Raw genomic sequence first — 23,482 nt, 5'->3', positions numbered from 1 at the left:
CATTTGCACTTTTAAGGCTAGCTTTGCAAGCAGCCTGCTATCAATTCAGATTTCCCAGCTTTTGCCATTATACAGACCTAGCAAGGCAACTGTCTTCCAGTCACTTGTGAAACTCAGCAGTGCTCTGTGTGTACTTGAAAGATTGCTACATTCCCGATGAAGAATTATGTGAAACTCAAACGCTTGCGTTCTCTTTCACCTACTTTGGCCAGTCCTCTATAAATATAACAGTCAGTCTTGCCTATTTTGGGTCACCTTTTCAGGGTGAGCATGACAAGCACAGTATGCTGCAAAATCAGTAATTAGTTCACTGAAGTATTTGCAATTTTTTTGGTGAGTTTGTCAGACGGCCAAACTGCTTTGCTTATAGTGACAGCATTACAGAGATTTATAGCATGGGGAATGGGCATAGGTCTGGGGTGAAGATTCTGCATTTGGGCATGTTGCTAGGGGCCTAAAAGATTTGGGGCATGGGACCAGAGATGCATATTTGTATGAAATCTCCTCCGGTTCATATGAACAGATGTGGATCTAGAATGCCACAGAAGAAAAATTAACTGATTTCCCCTTCAGATAAATTCCAAATCAATCCTTTATTTAATTTGCAGCCCAGCCCAGAATACCTCAACCCAATTCCTCTTTCATTTGTATACCCCCATTAATTTCCCCAAAGATCCTGCTGCAAATAGGTCAGTGGTGGGGTGCCTGATTTGCCTGTAGAAGGTCCCAGGTTCAATCCCTGATGGCATCTCTAAGTAGGGCTGGGAATGTCCTTTGCCTGAAACTCAGGAGAGCTGCTGCCAGTCAGTGTAGGTAATACTGAGCTAGATGGATCAATGGTTGAGCTTGGTACATGGCAGCCTCTGAGGTTTGCAGATCAGCTCAGTTCCCCTCCAAGAACCACTGTACCCTCCTAAATCATCTCTAAATTAGGTCATCTTAAATTAATTATTCCCTCAAATTAATACCTTACCTAGTGACTCAGATCACTCCTGCTGCTCATCCTCCTCCCCCCAAATTATTATTTCCTACCCAGAAACATGCAGGGCACAGTAAAAGATTCAGGCCTCTACTTGATTTGTTCCCCAAAAGTCTTGGGGTTTATCTGTAGCATCTCTGGTTGAAGAAACATCCCCAGTAGCTGATCTGGATATGGAGGAGGCTGCTTCTTATCTTCATAAAGTATAAGGATCTGAGCTAGCAGTCAGTCTTTATGGGCTGCCATGAATTGAAGGAAAAGGGTCCTGCAATGCAGGAAAGGGCTATTGGGTTGTCCCTGTCCCTGAGCTCTTCTCTTCTTGCAATTGGAATGGGTTTGAGGGACAGTGTGGTATTTCGCTGCCTACCATTGCTTTAGATCAGGCTTCACCAACTTTGTGCCTTCCAAGTTGCTGGCTGGGGCTGATGAGAGTTGTAGTACCAAACATCTGAAGGGCACCAGGTCAGCCTAAGTTGTACCTCCTGGACTTTCCATTTTGGTTTTTCATTCATTTCATTTCATATATATTGCATTTATATCCCACCTTCTTCCTCCAAAGAGCTCAAGCTGGTGTATGTGGTCCCCCCCCCATTTAATCCCCACAACAGCCCTCTGAGGCAGATGAGGTCACCCAGTAAGCCTCATGGCCAAGTGGGGATTTGAACCTTGGTCTCCTAGGTCCTAGCCTGACTCTAACCACTACACCACACTGGACTGCACAAACACTATGGACTCAAAAACTGGTCTTCAAACTAATAATCTCAAATGGGTCCTTCTGGTTTGTATCTCCACTTGTTTCCTTAGCCTTGCTTGACGTGGTTGGATGTATAAAACCCAGCTTCTTCTCAGCAGAATTGTGGTTGTATACAACAACAACTCAGGGTACTGACTCCGGCTTCCAAAATTGGCACTGATGTCGAGCAATTCTTTCAGTACCTGGAAAGGTAAACCTCAGGTAAGGGACCAGAAGGAACCCTTGCACTGCAGTTTCACACAACAAACCGCAATGGTTTTGGACTGTGGTTTCAGCATCCAATATATTTTCTTTAAAAAGTTCTTTTTGGCTGCACTTAATTTAAGAGTATCTGTATTCATCTCCCAAGAGACCTTTCATAATGAGTTATATGTTTAAGCTTCCCTTTTCCAAAAGGCTCTTCAAGTGGATTTTATTGCTTTCGCATATTCCCTTTCTGCAATGCAGTATGATGGAGGCTTTGATTTGCCACTATTACTTTGGTTGCTTTTTCAACAGTGGCTAGCAAGGGCAGCAGGTCACATATTTTAGACAGCCTCCTCTTTTGTCGAGCTACTTTCTTTCCCTCTTGCCTGGAGGTTGCAGGGGAACGTGTGTTTCTAGAACTGAGCTGCGTTGTGTCTCTGGCAGAGATTAAATCTCTTCCCATTAGGGACACTATACTCCACTACAGAAGAAAACGCTTTTGAGTTTGTTTTAGCAGTAGCTGAAGAACAATCAATTTATTCTCCTTCTTCTGTGCTTGGATGTTTTGTTTTAGCAGAAACTGCTAAAAATGTGACAGTATTAAAATGTTGTACCCATCAGTGAGGCTTGCTGGATAAATAACCCTAACCCATAAAACAAACAGGATTTGGGTAAGTCTCTCTGCATAGGCCTGGCAAGGGGTGATAGTCTCAAGGCCTGAGTCATGACTGGGAACCAGAGCCAGCTCTGTCATTAGGCAGAGGGAGGCAGGTGCCTGGGGAGGCTGGAGGGTGCTGTTGAAGGGCCAGTCCACTTCATTTCTGTACATGGGCTGTCTGATGGGGGTGGGTGGGGCATTTTGTCCTGCACTTCAGGCAGCAAGAACCATCTCAGACCAGCCTTCCAATGCATTTCTTCCCTAGGACTCTTCACAGTTGAAGGTAGGAGTTTCAGGACCATGGAGAGCTCAAAGGGAGCCACTTGCTCCAACAAGGGCTGAGAGCAGACTGAGCCGTTTCCAGTCTCTCCCAGGCAATCTGATTCCATGTGGATAATTTTGGATTCTTACAGGGCCAACCCTCTGGCCTGAAGACAGACACACCTTCATTCCCAGCCCCTCCTGTCACCCACCTGGAGCACTCCCTGCTCAGCTGAACCAGTGAGGTACTGTGGGAGCCATTTGGTTTCTCAGACCTGGGGAGAAGTGCCCTGAGCATCCTGCCTCATGCCCTGTTGGCATGGGAGGATTTTATGGGGACTCTTCTTTGTCAGACTAAGCACACTGAGGCTGTAGTGCCAGTTGCTGGAAACCACAGGAGGGGAGAATGCTCTTGTGTTCGAGTCTTCCTTGTGGGTTTCTCATTATGGCAGTGGTTTCCAACCAGTATGCCGTGGCACCCTAAGGTGCCTTGAATGATGGTCAGGGGTGCCGCAGGCAACACTGGCATCTGTCTCTCTTTACTTCCCTCCCTCCTCTGATGCCCTCTCACATCTCTGCCTCACAAAGGCTTGCACAGCTGTTTGTTGCAACACTGACTACAAGCTCCACAGGCAAATAGTGCCTCTGGGGCTGGCCAGGGGGTGCTAGTTGCCAGGAGCTGAGGCGGCCTTGGCGTAAGCAAGCAAGTGGACGAAGGAGGCCATCCAACCAGACCGCCAGCCCTTGCTTTTGAGAATGGACAGACAGGTGGGAGCCAAAACAATAAAACAATGAACAGGGTGGTGATGCAATTACTACTGCAATCGACACAAGATAATATCACCAAGGCAACTATCTGTAAACAAACAATAAATGTCCATTAAAATGTCAAAAGTATTTTTTTTTCCAAAATAGGTTTTATCTTGAACAATTGCAAACGCAGTAATAAAGAGTCCACTTTTCTTTGCATTCATCAAGAGAGATGACGCTTTTGTCAATCCAGTGCCCTTTAGATGTTTTGGATTCTAGGTTGTGCCTCTGTGATTTAGGCTGGCTGAGGCTGATGGGATCTGTAGCATAAAATAGTTGGAGGGCACCAGGTTGTGGAAAGCTGCTCTAGCTGCAGAAGACGACAGCAAGCTAAGGAAGGGCTTTTGCAGTTTTTTTGTTGTTATGTGTGTGTCAGATCATAGGAGCCACTGTTTGATCCACAGAGCTTCTTTCCTCCGTTTGCATCCGCACTGCGGGGTGCCAAAATCTGATCCATTATTTCAAAGTCTGCTAGAATTGGAAAACTCAGAACTGACAGCAAGTCAACCAATGCGATTGAATGGGCTTTGAAGATTGCAAATGTCAGCTGAGCCCCCACTTTGGAGTGAGGAGAGTTTGCTCCTGGAGCTTGGGGAGAAGGAGGAGCTTTACACTCCCAACTATCAAAACAAGGCCTGCTCAGTCTCTCCTGAGGAGCATCGCTCTTCCTTTGGTACTCCCCTTCAGGGCCAGCCCAAGAGCTTGCCTTACCCTCCATCTCTTTGAGGGCCAACTTTAAAAAGCTGCATCTCTTGGACACCAGCTCCTCTACTCATCCATCTCCCTAAATTCCATCTGCACTTGAAGCACCCTGCTCCCGCCTGCTGCATGGTAGGACTGGCCAGCTCTGTCCCCTTTGAAGGAATTTTGTATTGGTTTTGGCAAGCAGTGTGCAGTGTCCCACATGAGACATGTGGCCAGAAGGTCCCCTGGGGACAGTGCCAGCCAGCCAGAGAGTGACAAGGTTGAGCCAGAGCAAAAAGCTTGCTGTTTTCGCTTTGCAAAAGATCCTTGCATTGCAGGGGGGTGGAATAGATGACCCATGGGGTCCCTTCCAACTCTAGGATCCTATGAAAGCCTGCTTAGAAGAGAGGAGTTGGGGACAGAAGGTTCCTTGCTAGCCCTTTGTGCTTTGCCTCTTCAGTCTTCCCATCCCTCTTGGCTGTTCCTCTGGCAGAGTCACCCTTCGGAAGAGGAGGAAGGACAAAAGCCACTTGATCAGTGTGTATTACATTCCCCAAGCAGGGAAGGCAAGATCTTCTCTGGTTACCAAAAGGTGCATTGCAGCAGGTCCCACCCCTCTCCGATGCATCCCAGCCGACTGTGGAGTCCACCAAGCTGTCAGTCTACTGATAGCACCCCAGGGACTGAGTTTCTGCCTATTAATAGGGAAGGTCACCCAAATACCTGGCAGAGCATCGGAGGCCTCTCTCCTCTCTCCTCCCTCCCCCTCTTCTGGCTTCCTGCCCTGGGCCATGTGAAGCGATGGCAAGTCAGGCAGATGGCAGCAGGGGGTATGCACAGAGGGGATTAATGCAGACAGGAGGTTGCCCTACTAAACCCGTCAGAAAAAAAGCTGTAGTGAGGGGGGGAGGAAGCATGGAGCTGTCATCTGTTGCCAGCCAAAAACATTTCCCAGAGTTGTCACAACAATATCAAAGGCTACTCCTGGGGAGCAGTGTAAGAAGACAACAATTTCCACCCTGTCCTATGTTTTCGTTCCAATGCAGTTCAGTTTCTGCCAAATACCATGTTATTCCTATCACTGCTCACTACTTAATGGTGAGTTATGTAACTATTTATGCAACTTACGTTCATTTCAGTGCAAAGGAAACTTCAAAACAGAACAATCAATTTGGCATGAGAGCCGGTGTGGTGTAATGTTTAGAGTGTTGTACTAGGACCTGGGAGACCAGGGTTCAAATCCCAACTCAGACATGAAGCTCACTGAGTGACCTTGGGCCAGTCACTGCCTCTCAGCCTGACCTACCTCATAGGGTTGTTGTGGGGATTAAATGATGATGGGGGGAGACCTATGTACACCACCTTAAGCTTCTTGGAGAAAAGGTGGGGTATAAATGCAATCAATGCGATGCAATGCTTTGTTTGCAGGCTTTAAAAAAGGCCACCACCCAAAACAATGTGTGCTAAGACCAATTGGATTCACTTGTTCTGCCCTCAATGGCGTCTCATGGCAGTGCTGGGCACGTCCCCTGCCTGAAACCTTGGAGAGCCATTTCCAGTTAAAATAGATAGCACTGAGCTTGATAAACCAATGGTCTGACTCTGGAAGGCAGCTTCTTGCATTCCTACAGGAAGGGTTGCAGCTCATTGGTAGAGCATCTGCTATGCATGCTATGCATCCACCATCTCTGGATAGGACTGCGGAATGTCCCCATCTGAAGCCCACAGGGAGCCTCTGGCAGTCAGTGTAGGCAATACCGAGCTAGATGGACCAATTTGGCCACATTTGCACCATGCATTTAAAGCACTGATATCACTTTAAACAGCCCTGGCTTCTCCCAAAGAATCCTGGGATGTGTAGTGAAGGGTTCTGAGAATTGTTAGGAGAACCTCACAGGGGTACAGTTCCTAGAGTGATTTAGCAATCAGTGCCTCTTCCCAGGGAACTCTGAGAGCCGAAGCTCTGTAAGGGGAATAAGGGCCTTCTAACAACTCTCAGCAAACTCTTTGCGAACTACAGTTCCCAGAATTCTTTGGGGGAAGGCATGACTATTCAAAGTGGTATGATATGGCTTTCAATGTATGGTGTGAAGGCGATCATAGTCTGACTTGATGCAAGGCGGATTCCTGTGTTTGTGAAGAGCGATGCTACCTCTACCATGCCATTCTCTGCTCTTAAAAAAATTCATTTGTCCACTCCAGCCTTCTGATGCTCTCTACACAGTCCTTGGAGCCTTTCCCAGCAGGAGACATGGGCCTCAAGGATCTCAGTATGCATCAGAGATATTGGCAAGATTGGCCACCAGGCCAAGTCCAGCAATTTGTGGCAGCTATAACTGGGTAAATTGGTCCTTAGTTTCAAGCTAACGCAGTCCCCTGAGGCTATGGCATTTCATCCCTCCTCCCACCCTTCCCAATCTGGCAGCCTGGCTGGGTTTATACGCTATAAACCAAGAGTAATCCAGTGCGATGTATTTAATCTACCCGGAGATGTGTCTTCCTGTGGAGCTGATAGGTCCAAGGTGCACTTTAGCTGCTTTTGCAATGATAACCCACTCATCCCTCTCCCATCCACCAGCTCTCACTGAGTTGTCAACAGGTGACCCAGAATGAAGAAAAATGAAGAGCCACATCAGGCAGGAGGTTTGGGGACTGGTAGATGACAGATCAAAGTCTACCAGGAGGGTCTTCTGCACAATCCCTGTTGACATGGATGCGAGTGTCTCTTTGACTCAGCCCATCTATTTGGCTATTTAAACCTCCCCAGCAGCTGAAAGAAGTTTGAGGGGTTGTTGACCAGCTGGCTGCCTTTCCCTCTTGTGCAAAAACGTAACTGCACGATACCTGTGCAGAATGATCAAAGAGCTAGTACTAGTCCTCAGATGAGGAACGGTTGCAACCTCTGGGTCTTCCTAGTTTAGAAAAAAGGCAAGAAAAAGGAGACATGATAGAGGTGCATAAGGTTATGCATGGTGCAGAGAAGGCAGATAGAAATATCCCACTCCCTGCTACTTCTCTCTGATTATGTGCTATTTTGGGCCCATCACTTGACTACAAATCAGGAGAGGGCATTTGCCTCAGCCTCTGGGAGTGGCAGCAGATCTAGGCCCACAAGCAGCGCACTGGTCACCATTCCCCTCCTCTCTGCTGCCTCTCATCCACAACCCCCCCTCCCCGGCCACCGGCCTTATTTTCATTCAATTTCCTTTTTGCCTCAGTGGGAGAGGAATTTAAGTGAGCGACTGTATAGTTAAACTGTGGCACTCACTGCCACAGGAAGCAATGATGGCACCCACATGGAGGGCTTTCAAGTAGGATCAGACAAATTCATGGAGGAAAAGGTTATTGACGTCTACTTGGGCGCTGCTTGTGGGTTTCTCAGAAGAGGCATCTGGTTGGCCACTGTCAGAACAGGATGCTGGACTGAACGGGCCCTTGGCCTGATCACAGGCTCATCTTAAGTTTTTAACGCCAGGGAAATATATCACTGGTCTGTGCCCTAAGCAACACACTTTGTACCAGTGGGGAGGAGGAGGAAGATCCAGCAGCCCCCAGGGGCAGGCCTTCTGTCCAGCTAAGCCTAGCAACAAAATCAATTGGCTGCATACATGCAATTCCTTCCAAGCACATTTTTTTCACCTCAAATTATTCTGGGCACTGTTAAGGGCAGCCAGGAGTGGTAACTCTGCGAAGGGTGAACTATTAGTACGTGTTGCCTTTTCTAGAATAGCTGCTGTTCCTGCTGCTGCTGTTAATACTTTTGCTGTGTGAAGTTTCTCCCCTGATCACAGGATGTAATTTGAGGCCAATTAATTGGTGCTTTTTGGAGCCCTCTTCTTCAGAGAAGCTGCAGTGGCGTCACCTCCATGGGAAACAGGCAGCTCTGTGAAAGAGGCAGGAGAAGGGGGAGCGGGAGGGGAGGCTGCCTGCCTGGGCTTCAGGCAATGGAGGCAGAAGGGAAAGGCAGGGAGAAGCAAGGAGGCTGGAGGAGGAGAAAGGTGCAAGGCCTTCTCATCTCTGGAGCGAGAAGGGGAAAGGGGAGGACGGTGGTGACCCCCCTCGGGCAAAGCCATTTGCAAAGAACGCCTGCGGTCAGGAGAACTTGCCTAGCCCATTAGGCAGGGTGGGGCTGGTGCCTTAAGTGGCAGGAGCCCCCCAGGCGGTCTGCCAGCTGGTGCTCCACATGCCCTGCAACCTCCGCCACAAGTGTGTGTGTGGGGAATAGCCCAATTGCATACAAAGCAGGCAGTGAAAAATATTGTAGGACTGGGGTTAGGTGGATGCCCTAGAATTGTAGAGTTGAATTCTGGGCTGCATCAATAGGAGTATAGCATCTAGATCAAGGGAAGTAATAGTGCCACTGTATTCTGCTCTGGTCAGACTCACCTGGAGTACTGTGTCCAGTTCTGGGCACCACAGTTCAAGAAGGACACTGACAAACTGGAACGTGTCCAGAGGAGGGCAACCAAAATGGTCAAAGGCCTGGAAACGATGCCTTATGAGGAACGGCTAAGGGAGCTGGGCATGTTTAGCCTGGAGAAGAGGAGGTTAAGGGGTGATATGATAGCCATGTTCAAATATATAAAAGGATGTCACATAGAGGAGGGAGAAAGGTTGTTTTCTGCTGCTCCAGAGAAGCAGACACGGAGCAATGGTTCCAAACTACAAGAAAGAAGATTCCACCTAAACATTAGGAAGAACTTCCTGACAGTAAGAGCTGTTCGACAGTGGAATTTGCTGCCAAGGAGTGTGGTGGAGTCTCCTTCTTTGGAGGTCTTTAAGCAGAGGCTTGACAACCATATGTCAGGAGTGCTCTGATGGTGTTTCCTGCTTGGCAGGGGGTTGGACTCGATGGCCCTTGTGGTCTCTTCCAACTCTATGATTCTATGATTCTATGAAGGGACCATGAGGGTCATCTAGTCCAACCCGCTGCAGTGCAGGAATCTTTTGCCCAATGTATGTTCTTGGGGTCCCTTCAACAGCCCTCTGATTACCTCCCCCACCACCAAGTGGGGAATAGGCCCTGTCTGAGTATTAATCATAGGGTTGCTGAGTTGGAAAGGACTCCAAGGGTCATGTAGTCCACCCCTGCATCCTTTCACCCTATGCTCATCCTGTATATTGGTATAAATTAAACATTATCTCACAGCAATGCCATCAGTCTTCCACTGAGCGCACCTCTGCACACACATAGCCTCAGGTGAGGTCCATCTCAACCTGGATGCCCCTGCAGAGGTAATGGGAAATCAAAACCCACGCTCGATTCCACCTGGCAGCGGCTTCGTTCCAATATGTTGGGCATCCTGGTAGCTGCCGAGTAGCCCTGCAAAAAGACCAAAGCGTCCTCAGCTGCTCTGCCTGTGTGGGTAGGCTTGGCGTGGGCGTTTGCGTTCCTGAATGCCAAGCGCGGCAAAGATGCCTTCAGCGGGGTGGGATGCGGGGCTGGTGAGCTCATTGTGATTTTGCTGTCAGACCGTAGTGAAGAGAAAACACCATCTGTGAGTTGAGCTTTAAAAATACTCCACACTTCAGGGCTGGCTTGCAAACGGCAAGCGTGTCACCCGTGTGCAGATTTCACCTGCCAGATCCGACGTACTTCCTATGTTGGGAGAATAAAAGGGTAGCTGGTGAAATAGTGAAAGGCACCAAATTGCAACCGGCACATGGCTGTAGTGAGCGCAGAAGCTTGTTCCTCTCTTTGCAAGGTGTTTAGATCCAGCATTCAGGAGGACGAGCTGTGCATTTGATTCTGATAATAACACGACGCAGCAGCTGAGGATCAGAGGACTCTGCTTCACCTCCCTCTGTGCTCTTATAAATGCTGGGTTTTCTTCCACCGTGATGGGTTTGTAAGGCTCTGGATTGCTGGAACCTGCCCTGCCCTTTCTCTGCCACTTCCGTAACGCTTCTCCCTTGCCATGTTCTCCAGGATCTTCATCCCCAGGAAACACCGACAGCGCTTCGACGAGGTGGTCTCCCAGAGCCTCATCAGCAAACTGTGCCACGCCAAGAGCAAGCACTCCGCCAGTCGGCTGAGGCGCAGCCGCAGCGAGGACCACCACGAGCGCCTCCTGGTCTCCACGCGGGCCAGCTCAGTGCCGAGGAGCCACGAGGAGAACGGCAAAAGCTTGAGGAAGGCGACTTCCCTCATCGCCAGCAATGTGGGCTCAGGGGCTGCACGCAGGTAACTCCTCCTTCCCACAGACCTTTGGAACTCACTGCAGGTGTTTGCATTCTGCGATTTAAACAGTATAGATCTGTAAATCTATAGAATGAAGGAAGAAGCCATCCCCGCAGAATCATAAGGGCTGCAAAACAAACCCCTGTGTGATTCTTCTTAAGTGTTTTGTTTTATGTATCAGCTTGTTTAGCACAGGAGCGTAGTTGATGGAGTGCCCTCCAGACTCCCTAGCCAATGGCCATGTGCGCTGGAGCTGATGGGAGTTGTACTCTCATAGGATAGCTCAGTTTGTTAGGGGGTGGTGCTGATAATGACAAGGTTGCTGGTTTGATCCCCATATGGGGCACCTGCATATTCCTGCATTGTAGGGGGTTGGGCTAGATGATCCTCAGGTTCCCTTCTAACTCTATGATTCTATGATTCTAACAACTGGAGGGCCCCACGTTGGCTACCCTTGAATTAACAGGTGCTGTACAAGGCTGCCAGCTGTTGATCCTAGAATTGTAGAGTTGAGGCACCTAGATTCTTTTCACATGCACTGCTGTCAAGCCAGGTGTCCCCCATCCTGCATCTGTGCATCTGAATATTTCTGCCTAATTGCAGAACCTTACCTTTGTCCCTGTCGGAATTCATGTTAGTTTTGTCCCAGTTCTCTAACCTGTTAAGGTCACCTTGAATCCAGATTGTATCTGCTGTTGTTTCACCTGCGGTTAAATAGAAATGTCATAAACAAACAAAGAAGTGCTGGTTTTGAAATAACAATCTGTCACATTTTCCTAAGCTGGTGGCCTTCCCCATGCTCTTGATGCTGATGCTGTGGGGTGTGCGTAGGTATCATGCCACATCGACCTTCCTTTGTACAGCAAGCCATCAATGGTGGGGACAAAAACCATGGCAACAAGCAGAGCAGACCATCTCTATGTCTCTCTCCTTCAGCCATCCAGTATACAGTGGTACCTCGGGTTACAGACGCTTCAGGTTACAGACGTTTCAGGTTACAGACTCCGCTAACCCAGAAATAGTACCTCATGTTAAGAACTTTGCTTCAGGATGAGAACAGAAATTGCGCGGCGGCAGCACAGAGGCAGCGGGAGGCCCCATTAGCTAAAGTGGTACCTCAGGTTAAGAACAGTTTCAGGTTAAGAACGGACCTCCAGAACGAATTAAGTTCGTAACCCAAGGTACCACTGTATCATTATCTGACGCAGGACCTTGCTTGAGAATTACTAACCACGCTAGGAACTGCGACCCTGATGCCCAAGTTCAAGGTGCAGTGAGGGTTCGTGAGCCTCTTCTTCATAGAGCTGGAGAAGGCCGTCAGTGGCCACTAGCCATGATGGCTTGGCTTTGCCTCCACAGCCAGCGATAGTAATGGCAGAACTGGGAAGAATTGCATGCCAATGAAGGTGATAGATGGTTGTTGAAGGAGGCAGGGGAGGTGAGATCTCCTAAGCTGGGGGAAGGTGAGAGCTGGGAAGGTACAACCTTTTCTGTATGGGGCAAAAGTTAAGATATACCTGTGAGAGAGGACTTTAAATTCTTTTCATTTCTCTGTTCTTTCTTTTCTGCTTTTGGTTAGGTTAGTTAATTTGTTTTATTGTATTATGAAAAGTCTTAATAAAGTTTTATTATTTAAAAAAAGGGGGGGGGGAGAAGGAGACTCAGCTACACAAGGAAAGGGAGGTGGGGCTGGAGAATAGAAGCCAGAAGGAGGCTTCTTCTTCCCTGGAGTTTCTGAAGCTCTTGCCCCAGTGCCACCCAACATAAGGACCAATGGCGGAGGAAGAGGAGTGCGGGGGGAGCGCATCACCCCCGGCAGCCCGATACCAGTAGGGTGCTAGCGCGGCTGCCCCCCTGCCCGCGCTGGGCAGGCAGCGTGCCCCGCACCCAGGACGCACACCCTGCCCCCGGGATGTGTGTCCGCCCCGCCCCCGCCTGCTCTCCGCCCCCCAGTGCCGGAGGAGCTCCGCCACTGATAAGAGCTAGTAACTTGCTTGTTTTCCCCCAGGACTGTTCGTGTCTACAAAGGCAGCAGGAGCTTTGGGTTTACGTTACGTGGACATGCCCCCGTGTGGATAGAGTCCGTCTTGCCTGGTAAGCAGAACCAAGGTGTCCTGCAGAATACCGCTGATGGTTTCATTTCCAGAAATGGCACTTGCAGGTTAACTCCAAGTTCTCTGTATGTTTTTAATTTCTCTGACCAAACTTTAAGCCCATAAATGCAACCAGGGAAGAGAAAGGTGTGTGGTTGGTGTGGGTGTATCTTCAGGAAACTGTCCTTTTGAGGCAGGGGATCATCTGCCCAGTCCTGAATGACTGATCAATTTGTGCTCTCTCTCCCTCTGCCCCCCATCTCTAGGGAGTCCAGCTGACAAAGCATCCTTGAGAGCTGGGGATAGGATCTTGTTCCTAAACGGCCTGGATATGAGGTGAAGGAGCTGCTCCTTTGTGTCTACCCATGATCACCCCTGGGGCTCTGGAATGCCTGCACCCAGGGAGGCTGCATCCCAAGAAGGAGATGCATTATCCTGCTTCAGCCTTTGTTGACCTGGTGGGTGGTCTCCAGATGCTCTGGCTGTTCTGGCAGAAGCTGATGGGAGCTGTGGTCCAATGTGTCTGGAGGGCACCAGGTCGATGAACGCTGTCCTACTTTGTGCAAACCTGCTCAGCGCAGTACCCACCTGCCCTTCCTCGAAGGGCTTTTCTTGTGCGGCTGTAACTCTCCTTGAAATGTCACAAGAGTCTTTCTCTCGCTCTGCAGGAACTGCTCCCATGAGAAGGTTGTGTCCATGCTCCAGGGCAGCGGGGCAATGCCCACCTTGGTGGTTGAAGAAGGCATCGTGAGCTTTTCCAGTGGTAAGATCAGAGATGGGTCGAGGGGAAGATTTGGTCCCAGGGTTGGAATGGGAGGGGAACACATTCTACTTTCTTCTCAGCCTCTGTGTGAGGCGAGCTGCCATCTCTCACCTGCAGCTTGCAGGACTCCCAAGGTAGGAACCCTGGAAATTATGGGTTGTGTCAACCAAGTTCTGCTTACAGTAGACCTACTGAAAGTAATGAACCTTACTTGAGCATGTCCCTTAATTCCAGTGCTTCTGCTTTGAGCAGGCACAGCATGGAATACAGCCATGCATTTCTAAGAGTCTATGTCAGAGGGAAGTCAAGGTGCTCACAGAACTACAGTTCCCAAGTGGCAAAGAGAAGATCAGCCTGGGGAAGACTGCAGCTTAGTAGCAGAGCCCCTGCTTTGCATGCAGAAGGTTCCCAGGTCAGGCACCCCCAAACTCAGCCCTCCAGATGTTTTGGGACCACAACTCCCATCATCCCTAGCTAACAGGACCAGTGGTCAGAGATGATGGGAACTGTAGTCCCAAAACATCTGGAGGGCCAAGTTTGGCCATGCCTGGCTTAGAGACTGTTGTAGTTAAGTGGTTTAGTGTTGTAGTTAAATTGTTTCAACAAAATAAAATAAAAATTACCTCATAGGGCTTGAAAGGAGAATGTGACTGTTTCAAAGGATGGACACAAGCGATGCCATGCTATCAGTACCCTGAGTGATCTCTGTGTTGGGGAAAGTTAATATTTGGAGCCACCAAAGATTTGCAAGAGGATTCACTGGGTTTTTGTTTTTTGTTTTTTTTTTTGCTTGGGATGGAGTCACGTGCTTTGAGAGGGAGGAATTGGGAAGCACTGCCACTTTAAAAGACAGGTTCAGAGCAGTGATTACACCAGGGTGGTGAGGACTGGGCATTGTTCATGTCAGCTAAACTTCCAGGGGGAACGCTAACTCCGATTTATCACGGTGGGGGTTCTTTCCGGACCACATCCCTTCAAACATACGAAGGTTTAACAACCTGCTACATAGCTTTTGGACAGGAGCAGTTTGTAGCTTGTGATTTTGCAAAATAGGCGGTTGTCTGCTTTAGGGAGGTAACGGAAGTCAACATCCGCTCCTTTGGCACCGCAGAAACAAATCGCATGAAACTTCATAGAGCTGCCAGGTGGATATGGGGAGAGTATTGCTCGAATTCTTAAACACGGTCCAAATCCTATGCCATCCATGAGCATTAAGGCTGCAGCCCTAAGCACACTTACTAGTGAATAAGCCCCTGAATGGGACGGACTCATGAGAAAACTCGTGCACATCACGGTGGAAGTGGCGCTGTTGTTTGTATGATTCCTGTATATGGGAAGTATAGAGAGATAAGTCACTTTGCTAGGTCTGGGGAAAGGCCGTAGCTCAGTGGTAGAGCACCTGCTTTGCCTGCAGAAGGTCCCAGGTTCAATCCCCAGCATCTCCAGGTAGGGCTGGGAAAATATATGAAATCCTGGAGGGTTGCTGCCAGTCAGTGTAGATAGTACTGAGCTAGATGGACCAGGGGTCTGACTCGGGAAAAGGAAGTTTCCTGTGCCCTTATAATTTGGCCCTTTATCCCAAACCATGAGAACGGGTGGGGACGAGAAGGGACATGGGTGGTGCTGTGGGTTAAACCACAGAGCCTAGGACTTGCTGATCAGAGGGTCGGCGGTTCAAATCCCCACGACGGGGTGAGCTCCCGTTACTCGGTCCCTGCTCCTGCCCACCTAGCAGTTTGAAAGCACATCAAAGTGTAAGTAGATAAATAAGTACTGCTCCTGCGGGAAGGTAAACGGTGTTTCCGTGCGCTGCTCTGGTTTGCCAGAAGCGGTTTAGTCATGCTGGCCACATGACCCGGAAGCTGTACACCGGCTACCTCGGCCAGTAAAGCGAGATGAGCACCGCAACCCCAGAGTCGGTTTATGACTGGACCTAATGATCCTTTACTTTATGAGAACTAGAATCTTATTTTCAGGGAAAGGGCTCTATCTCAGTGCTAGAGCACATGCTGTGGATGCAAAAGGTCCCTGACAATACTCAGCTGGATGGACCCAAGGGGCTGACTAAGGCAGTTTCCTCTCTTCCTACCACATTGAGGGGCAATGCAAAGATTTGCACAGTCAAAATGAGAGGGAAAGGGGTGCCTTTATTGTGCAACCCCCCCAAACCCTTTCTTATGCTGAATGGTCACTGGAGGGTTCATGCCCCAATCTCCCACCTTGGCTCAAAGGCACACCTGCCTCTTTTCCTGCTTTGCCATGATTTATCTATTTATGTGCAGACGGCGAGTCATCGGAGAGCCCCAACTCCTCTTCGGCACTCACCTCCTTGCAGTGGGTTGCTGAGATCCTGCCCTCCAGCATCAAGATCCAAGGGAGGACCTTCCACCAGCAGCTGGAACATCTGCTTACGCCGCCAGAGCGCTACACAATCTGCAAAGCACTGGAGAGTTTCTTCCAGCACAGGTAGCCTTGCTGGTTATTCCCTCCATTCATTTCTGAGTGGGGCACCCAAAGCCCTGTTAGGACCTGCACCAGCATCCATTTACCATGTGCTCTCTGTTACCTGAGTCCTGCATCCGGGCCTAGTGTGGTTCTTGTAGACCCAACACTTTGACAGCTGCGTCCATGCAATTCCTTTCATCAGGAGCCAGGGGCTTGCAGTTCAAGGCTAGCACCAGGAGCTGGTGGGTGGGTCTCCATCTCCACCAGAGGTATGTTATTAAGAAAATGTCCCACTTCTGACACCATGTGCCAGCAAGTGGGCTAAGGCAGGTCTAACTTGCCCTGATGCCTTATTGCAACCAACCTAATTCCAAGCAGAGCTGTCTCTTCCTGATAGCACTATCTAGCTCAGAGCTTTCCAAACTTTTCATGCTGATGACACACTTTTTAGACAGGCATCATTTTGTGACACGGCAATTCAGTTTTACATCATTTCATGACAGTAATTCAGTTTTACTAGCAAACCAGAGGTTAAACTAACCGCTTTCTAGCCCTGGAAGGAGCTAAACACACCTACACACTGCAGCCAATATACTAATGTGTTGCGACACACAGTTTGGAAAGCTCTGATCTAGGAAGACAGAACTTAAATCTTCCTACAGAAAGATGGGAGGCATCTTTGAATTCTCAAGTGCCTTCAGTAGCAACCTGACAAAAGTGAGGCTTTCTTGTTGGCAAGGAGGACAAGCAATGTGGGAAGCCTCACCTAACTAATTTGTGCCAGTCCGATTTCCTTTTAAAGGCACAGGGGCAGCAGAGGTCAGGAGACCAGGGCATCTCCTTGTGGCGCAAAAGAACATTGCAACCTATTTTCTAGCTCCCCCCGCAAAATCACTCTTGTATTTTCTCTTGTCCCCCCTCCCCAGGAACATAGACACCCTCATAGTGGACGTCTACCCAGTCCTGGACACCCCCTCCAAGCAGGTCATCTGGCAGTTCATCTACCAGCTGCTGACGTACGAGGAGCAAGAGCACTGCCAGCAGAAGATCACCAGGTTCCTTGGCTACAAATCAGTGGCGGGTGAGCAGCCAGCACCTGGTGGGGAGGAGCACCCGTGGGTGGCACTACTCAGGAGCTCGAGTGTCTGTCTCAAGCCAAATATATTAAACCCCTGTGTTGCAAACAATTATCAGTAATATCCAAGGCAACACAATGACCAAGTACAACAATGCGATCTCAATATGAACTCTTTATATAATCTATACAGAACATTGAACAGTATGAAATATATGAAATATGCACTCTCTGCAAAACCAAATAAACAGAAATCTTATAAATCTCTGAAAATTACAAAATATGCACTCTTGACGGATTCTCTTGAAAACATAGAACCAAATAAACATAAGTCTTATAAGTCTCTGAAAGTCTTTGCAGACTATGCAAGTCTCTGAAAGAAGCAAGGGGTCAGATTCTATGTTTCATACTATTCAATGTTCTGTATAGATTATATAAAGAGTTCTATGTTTTCAAGAGAATCCCTCAAGAGTGCATATAGTTAGATGGTTTTTGAGCCTGCTTTGTATTATATTATTGGGTTTGTTTTTAGTTTTGTTATGGATAACTTGTAGCTATTTTTAGTACACTCTGTTAACTTGGAATTAGATTTACGACCGTGTAAATAACATTGAGGCCACTTGGGACGAAATGCCCAGCATTAGTCATCCTTATAGTAGACCCATTGAAATCAGTGAGTGTGATTTAACTTAGGTGTATTCATTTCCATGGGTCTAATGCTGATTAAAACTTAGCTGGACACAATCCACGGAAAACAGGTGCATTCCAGCCACACAGGAGTGACATCCATCTATATCTCTGCACCCAGGCAAGCAAGAGGCATTATCACAGCGCTGGGCACATTCCAACCAAGCAAAAGCGCTCAGGGAAGAGTCCTGAGGGCCAGACAGAAAGGTGTGGAGGGCTGCATTTGCCACCCATAAGTTAAGGAATCCAGCCAGCTCGTAATAATACCAGCCCGCAAAGCTCTCTTTTAGGGAAAGTGTTCTTGCTACAGAGCAGCAGTGGTGGTGTGTGGGTATTAACGCATCACCCGAGTTCCTGCCGTGAAGGGCCCACCCCACCTCCTTCCCGCACTGTTGCTCTCTCCAGTTGCTGTGGCAACCTCGGCACCAGCTGTGTGTTTTAGGGGATTGTGGGCATTAGATCCCCAGCAGGGTAAATTTAGAATGAAAGGTCTTAATCTTCGGCTTTGGGGAACAGTTATTTGTGAGCAAATGCCCGTGTTTGTGGCAATGAGATTATTTTTACACCAGGGAGCAGCTCAAACGCCGTCGAGGCCAAAGGGGAGAGGGCGCTTTGGGAGAGCAGGCGCCTGAGAGGATGTGTGTAAACACACCAGCCCTGTCAAAAGGAGCAAAAGCAGCTATGAGGAAGATCATGGGAACCTGCTGTAGACTGACTCGGTATTGTCTACACTGACCGGCAGGGACTCTCCAGGGATTCAGCCAGGGAGCATTTCCCAGCCTTACCTGGAAGAAACAACAACAACACACTAAATAGCTTCCTTAGACAGGGCTGCCTTCAGATGTCTTCTGAAGGTTAGATATCACCTTTGTCAGGATTTGAACCTGGGACCTTCTGCATGCAAAGCAGGTGTTCTATCACTGAGCTACAGCCCTCCCAGGAACAGCTCCTGTAGTCTTGGAATGAATGGATGGAGAATTTGACCAGAAACCCCCAGTGTGGCTGTGCTGGATGTAGCCATAGCTGGTTGGGAGCTGCTGAAGCCCACCCCCCCTGGATTCTATTCCATGCCCTTGCCCTGAATGTTACTTTTGTCATTTATAGCCCATGCTTCCTTCAGGAAGTTGATGAGAAGAGAACCGGGCGGAGGGGCTTCTCTGTAGTGGCACCCTCCCTGTGGAACGCCCTCCCAACAGATGTCAAGGAGATAAATAGCTATACTGTACAACTTTTAGAAGGCATCTGAAGGCAGCCCTGTATGGGGAAGTTTTTAATGTTGGTTGTTTTATGATGCTTTTATATTTGTTGGAAGCCACCAGGAGAGGCTGGGGCAACCCAGTCAGATGGGTGGGGTACAAATAATAAAATAGTTGCTGTTGTTATGAAGGGCCCTGCAGTGCTGGATCTTGCTGGGGGGGCCGCTATTTAGTCCATCAACCTGTTCTCACAGTGGCCAACCGGATTCCTCTTCTGGGAAACCTGCAAGCAGGACCTTGGGTGCAACATCAACACTCCCCACTTACGATTCCTTGCAAGTTATATGGGGAGGCATCCCACCTCTGTTACTGGAGGTCATACACAGCCATTGTGGCTACTAGCTGTTGATAGCCTTATCCTCCATGCATTTGTTATTGCTGGATGTCCTCACGGTTCAGAAAAGAGCAACCTCAATGACTCCCCTTTGAGGAAAGATGGAAGCATCTGGGGATTTTTAGTTAAAGAAAAGGTGATAAAGGGCTCATCCACACTTCTGCTTGCGCTTTCTCTCTGCCGTACTCTGTTCCCAGGGAAAATCTACTCTTTAGCTCTAAATCAGAACAAACAGCAATCCGTAGAAGACTTGTATTGCTGTCTGCTCCGATTGAGCACCGAAGAGCAGTTTTCTCTGGGGGAAAACAGCTGGACCAGAGGAAGTGTGGATGAACCCTGAGAGGAAACTTATACAATTATGCATGATTTGGAGAAAGTGGATAGAGAAAAGTTTTTCTCCCTCTCTCATAACATTGCATCTCATGACCATCGTTGCCTCCTGTGGAAGGGAGTTCCATAGTTTAATTATGTGCTGCATGAAGAAGGACTTTCTTTTGTGTCTTGACTCTTCCAACGTTCAGCTTCATTGGATGCCCATGAGTTCTAGCATTGCAACGGATGGAGACAAAAACCATCCATGTGGTGTATGATTTGATAAGCTTCTCTCCTGCCTCCTCATAATCTCTCTTTAAATCGGGACTGTCAAGTCCCAAACACTGCAGCCTTGGGCATCTCTCAGGCAGTTCCACTTCTTTTTCAGCCGCAGTTGAGACAGAGGCAGAGGATCGGCACCGCAGCTCCATGCGGGGGGCCTCAGCATGCCGGGAAAATGTCCCCACCCACAGTCCTGAGGGCAGTGGAGCTGGAGGTAGGTCACACTCTCTGTGTTCTCAGAAGGTTGTCTTTCTGTTCCTTCTCACTTTTGACTAGCTCCACTCACCCGGCTGATATGCAGGAGGTTGGGATGGTGGAGAAATCTGCTTCAGTTCTCATTGAGAGGCAAATCTATCCAATTCTCACTTTCTGAAACAATATGAAAGCTGAAGCTCAGCCCTCCTTTGGAATCCACACACTTTGCAATGCAGTTTTCCGCCCAAGGAATGTCTATAAATGTGCACGTACGAAGGTAAAGTGTGCATAAACGTGCATATATTAGTGAAAGCAATGTAGCGAGACTGCATCACATTAAGGGAAATTGCTTGCAAAAATGTGTACAGTGGACACTCGGGTTGCAAACGTGATCCGTGCAGGAGGCATGTTTGCAACCCGCAATACCGTGTCTGCGCACTAGCGGGTTGCGATTCGGTGCTTCTGCAATTGCGCAAAGCACAATTTAGTGCTTCTGCGCATGTGTGACCGCCGAAACCCAGAAGTAACCTGTTCTGGTACTTCCGGGTTTCAGCGTGTCTGTAACCCAAAAAAACGCAACCTGAAGCATTTGTAATCCGAAGTATGACTGTACAGGAATAAAAATTTCAAAAATATGTTTATTAGGAGAAATTCGCACTGATGAATTTTCATGATGATTAAACAACAAAGGCACTTCTTCCTTTGTGGGGAAGGGTGTGGCCAGGGGAGATTTCTGGGGGCCAGACAGAGAGCCCTGGAGGGCCACATCCACCCTCTCCCAAAGGTTCCCCAGTCCAGCTCTTCCCTTTTTTGGGACATGCCATGGAATGCACAGTGGCTCTTGCGTGGCTTGAGAAGATGAGGTTCCTGCTTTTCTGTTTGGGACTCCCCCACCTTTGGCTGTTTGGCCATGGTGCAACAAGGACAGTGTTGCTGTGGAGAAGAACTGGCGGCCAGCTTCCTCCTTCATAGCCGGGATGTTGCCTTGCAGAACTCAGCTGGGCACTAGGATGGGGACAAAACTAGGATGCGTTGGCTCTACCTGCCATTGGTTCTGGCTTCACCTGTGCCCCTGCTTTCCACTCTGCCAGTCCTAATTGGTCCCTAGCCGCCTCTGGCAGCTTCTGCCCCTGCTGCCTCTCCATTTCTCTTCCCACCAGGTCCCAGCGAAGCCGCCGAGGTGCCAGTCCGCTTGGCTGCAGGGGAGAGGCAAGCGGGGGATGGGACCTCCCTTCCGGAGACGCCCAACCCCAAAATGGTGAGTTCTGGGTCTGGCTAGTGAGGAGGGGTGGGACCAGGCAGGCAGCTGAGCGCACAGGGACTCCTTCCTTCCCTCTGCTCTTTTTCAGATGTCTGCTGTCTATGCAGAACTGGAAACCAGGCTGACCACTGGCTTTGGAGGGAAGCTGGGCAACTTAGCCATGCACAGGACATCACCTCCCATTCCAGAGCAAGGAAACCCAGCAGGTGAAAATATACTCCCCACCCCCCTTGTGTCTTGGCTTGGCAGCAGAAGCAACTTGTGAATTTGAGATGGTGCACATAACGCATCACAAAAGTCAGAGGACTGGTGCATGCTGGGATAACTCCACCCATATAGTTTTCAGATCAAGGGAAGCGATAATACCACTCTATTCAACTGCTTGGTCAGACCCCACCTGGAGCCCTGTGTCCTGTTCTGGGCACCCCAGTTTAAGAAGGATATTGACAAGCTGGAAGGAGGAGTGCAGAGGAGGGTGACCAAGATGATCAAGGGTCCGGAAACAAACCCTTGTGAGGAACAGTTAAGGGAGCTGGCTGTGTGTTTCTGCAGCTCCGAAAGGGAGGATAGATGTACACAAAAATCCTGGTGAATTTTCAGGAGCACTTTTTAAAAAATGTAAACAGATGCAGAAGTATGAAGAGCTCAGCATTGAGTTGGAAGAATGTAAAACCCGAATCGACAGATTCACCCATTCCAACTTGGCACCAAGTTTGCTTGTTTTTTAAAATGCCACAAGTTTAGCTGTATGGGATTGACTGGGATGGTTATAGCCATTATTTATTTATTGTATTGCTATCTCACCTTTTTTCTCTCTAAGGTGCTCAAAGTGGCACAAATAGCTCTTTCCCTCCTCATTTATTCCCCACAACAACCTTGTGAGGTAGGTTAGGCTGAGAGGCAGCGACTGGGCTGAGGTCACCCAATGTGCTTTATGTCAAATGGGGATTTGAATCCAGGTCTCCCAGGTTCCAGTCTGACACTCTAACCACTACACTATGCTGTCTCTGCATATTAACTCCCTACTCTGTCTTTGCAGTGATTTGATTCCATTCCAAGGTCTGCACATGTGGACATTCTGCAAACTCAGAGCCATAATTATCGGCTGCCCTGCCCCCTTTGGAAGGCAAGGCCAAATCCAACGGAACCGCTTTGTTCCCTTTCCAACCCTCTACAGGTGCGCGGAAGTCGGGCCTGAGCATCTCCTGGCAGAACGACCACCCTCCACCCAACCAGCCGTGCTATTACCACTTGCACGGTGGGATCCCCTCCCCCTGCAGCACCGAATCCAACCCCTACGTCAGCCTGGACTGCAGCCCCGCCCCGTCCCCGAAGCACACAGGCTATGCCCTCAGCCCGCTCTCCCGGAGGAAGAAGCTCTTCACCTTCTCCCGCCCGCCACGCAGCCGGGATACGGACCGCTTCCTGGACGCTCTGAGTGAGCAGCTGGGGCACCGGATCACCATTGTGGATGACTTCCTCACGCCCGAGAATGACTACGAGGAGGTGGGAGAGAGACGGTGGCGCTTTGCTTCTCCAGTAAAAAGTGCTGGGGGGAAGCTTCCTTGGCAAGTTTTCACCCTCTGACTGGGCACCTTGCCCCCTGCCACCCATCCCTGCACCCAGGAATTTGGAGGGTGTAGGTGGGGAATGCTGAAACATGGTGGAATGGGCATCCCATAATGCTTCAACCTGTGGGCAAAACCAAGGCGATGCCCAGGGGCATTGTGGTTTGGTGCATATAGGACATAGGGTGAAGACCCATGGAATAAATTTGAATACAGTTTGCATATGCTAATTTATTTGCATGGAGGCCTCTCGATAAATGAAGGCTGGAAACTGGTGTCGTAGTAATAATAACAATAACAATAATAATAATAATTTCAATTTATATCCTGCTCTTACTCCCAAAGGGCCCCAGGACAGCAAGCATATCAGCAACAATATTATTGATTGATATTGATTGCAGGCGGTTGGGCTAGATGATCCTTTGGGTCCCTTCCAACCCTACAGACCATCTTCAAGGGCAGCTCCCCCCCCACAGTACAATGCAGTAACTCAGACAGGATGCCACCAGAGCACGGGCGCCTGAGGCCAGGCTAGCCCAGTCCAGGAACTACCCTGTAAGCAAGTTTGTTTTTACAATGAAGCCCCCTTCCCACCAGCCAACGAAGGGAGGTGCAGGAGATACAGGGCCCAGTACAAATGGTGTGGGCCTCTGTCCTTCTGGGCCACCCCTTAACAATGCCAATGGCATCCTTTGGCA

At 49.1% G+C, this 23,482-nt stretch overlaps 1 protein-coding gene across 5 annotated transcripts in view; it reads left to right on the top strand.

Moving 5' to 3' along the window:
• The window catches only part of GRID2IP (Grid2 interacting protein), a 68,671-nt gene that overhangs the window by 23,853 nt on the left and 21,336 nt on the right, over positions 1–23,482 (top strand). For 3 of the 5 annotated variants that reach the window (XM_083584697.1, XM_083584695.1, XM_083584698.1), the window contains 10 exons: positions 10,262–10,516; positions 12,522–12,607; positions 12,873–12,942; positions 13,275–13,369; positions 15,652–15,835; positions 16,741–16,895; positions 19,867–19,974; positions 21,116–21,213; positions 21,305–21,422; positions 22,394–22,722. In XM_083584697.1, coding sequence (XP_083440823.1) covers positions 10,262–10,516; positions 12,522–12,607; positions 12,873–12,942; positions 13,275–13,369; positions 15,652–15,835; positions 16,741–16,895; positions 19,867–19,974; positions 21,116–21,213; positions 21,305–21,422; positions 22,394–22,722 — 1,498 coding nt within the window. Of the gene's footprint in view, positions 1–9,878; positions 10,517–12,521; positions 12,608–12,872; positions 12,943–13,274; positions 13,370–15,651; positions 15,836–16,740; positions 16,896–19,866; positions 19,975–21,115; positions 21,214–21,304; positions 21,423–22,393; positions 22,723–23,482 lie in introns of those variants that run through there. The other 2 variants (XM_083584696.1, XR_014541369.1) reach the window with 2 other exon arrangements.

Source organism: Podarcis filfolensis (assembly GCF_964270895.1).
Source record: "Podarcis filfolensis genome assembly, chromosome: 14".
In the NCBI taxonomy this organism is placed as follows: Eukaryota; Metazoa; Chordata; class Lepidosauria; order Squamata; family Lacertidae; genus Podarcis; species Podarcis filfolensis.
This window is presented reverse-complemented; position numbering and strand designations above follow the sequence as displayed.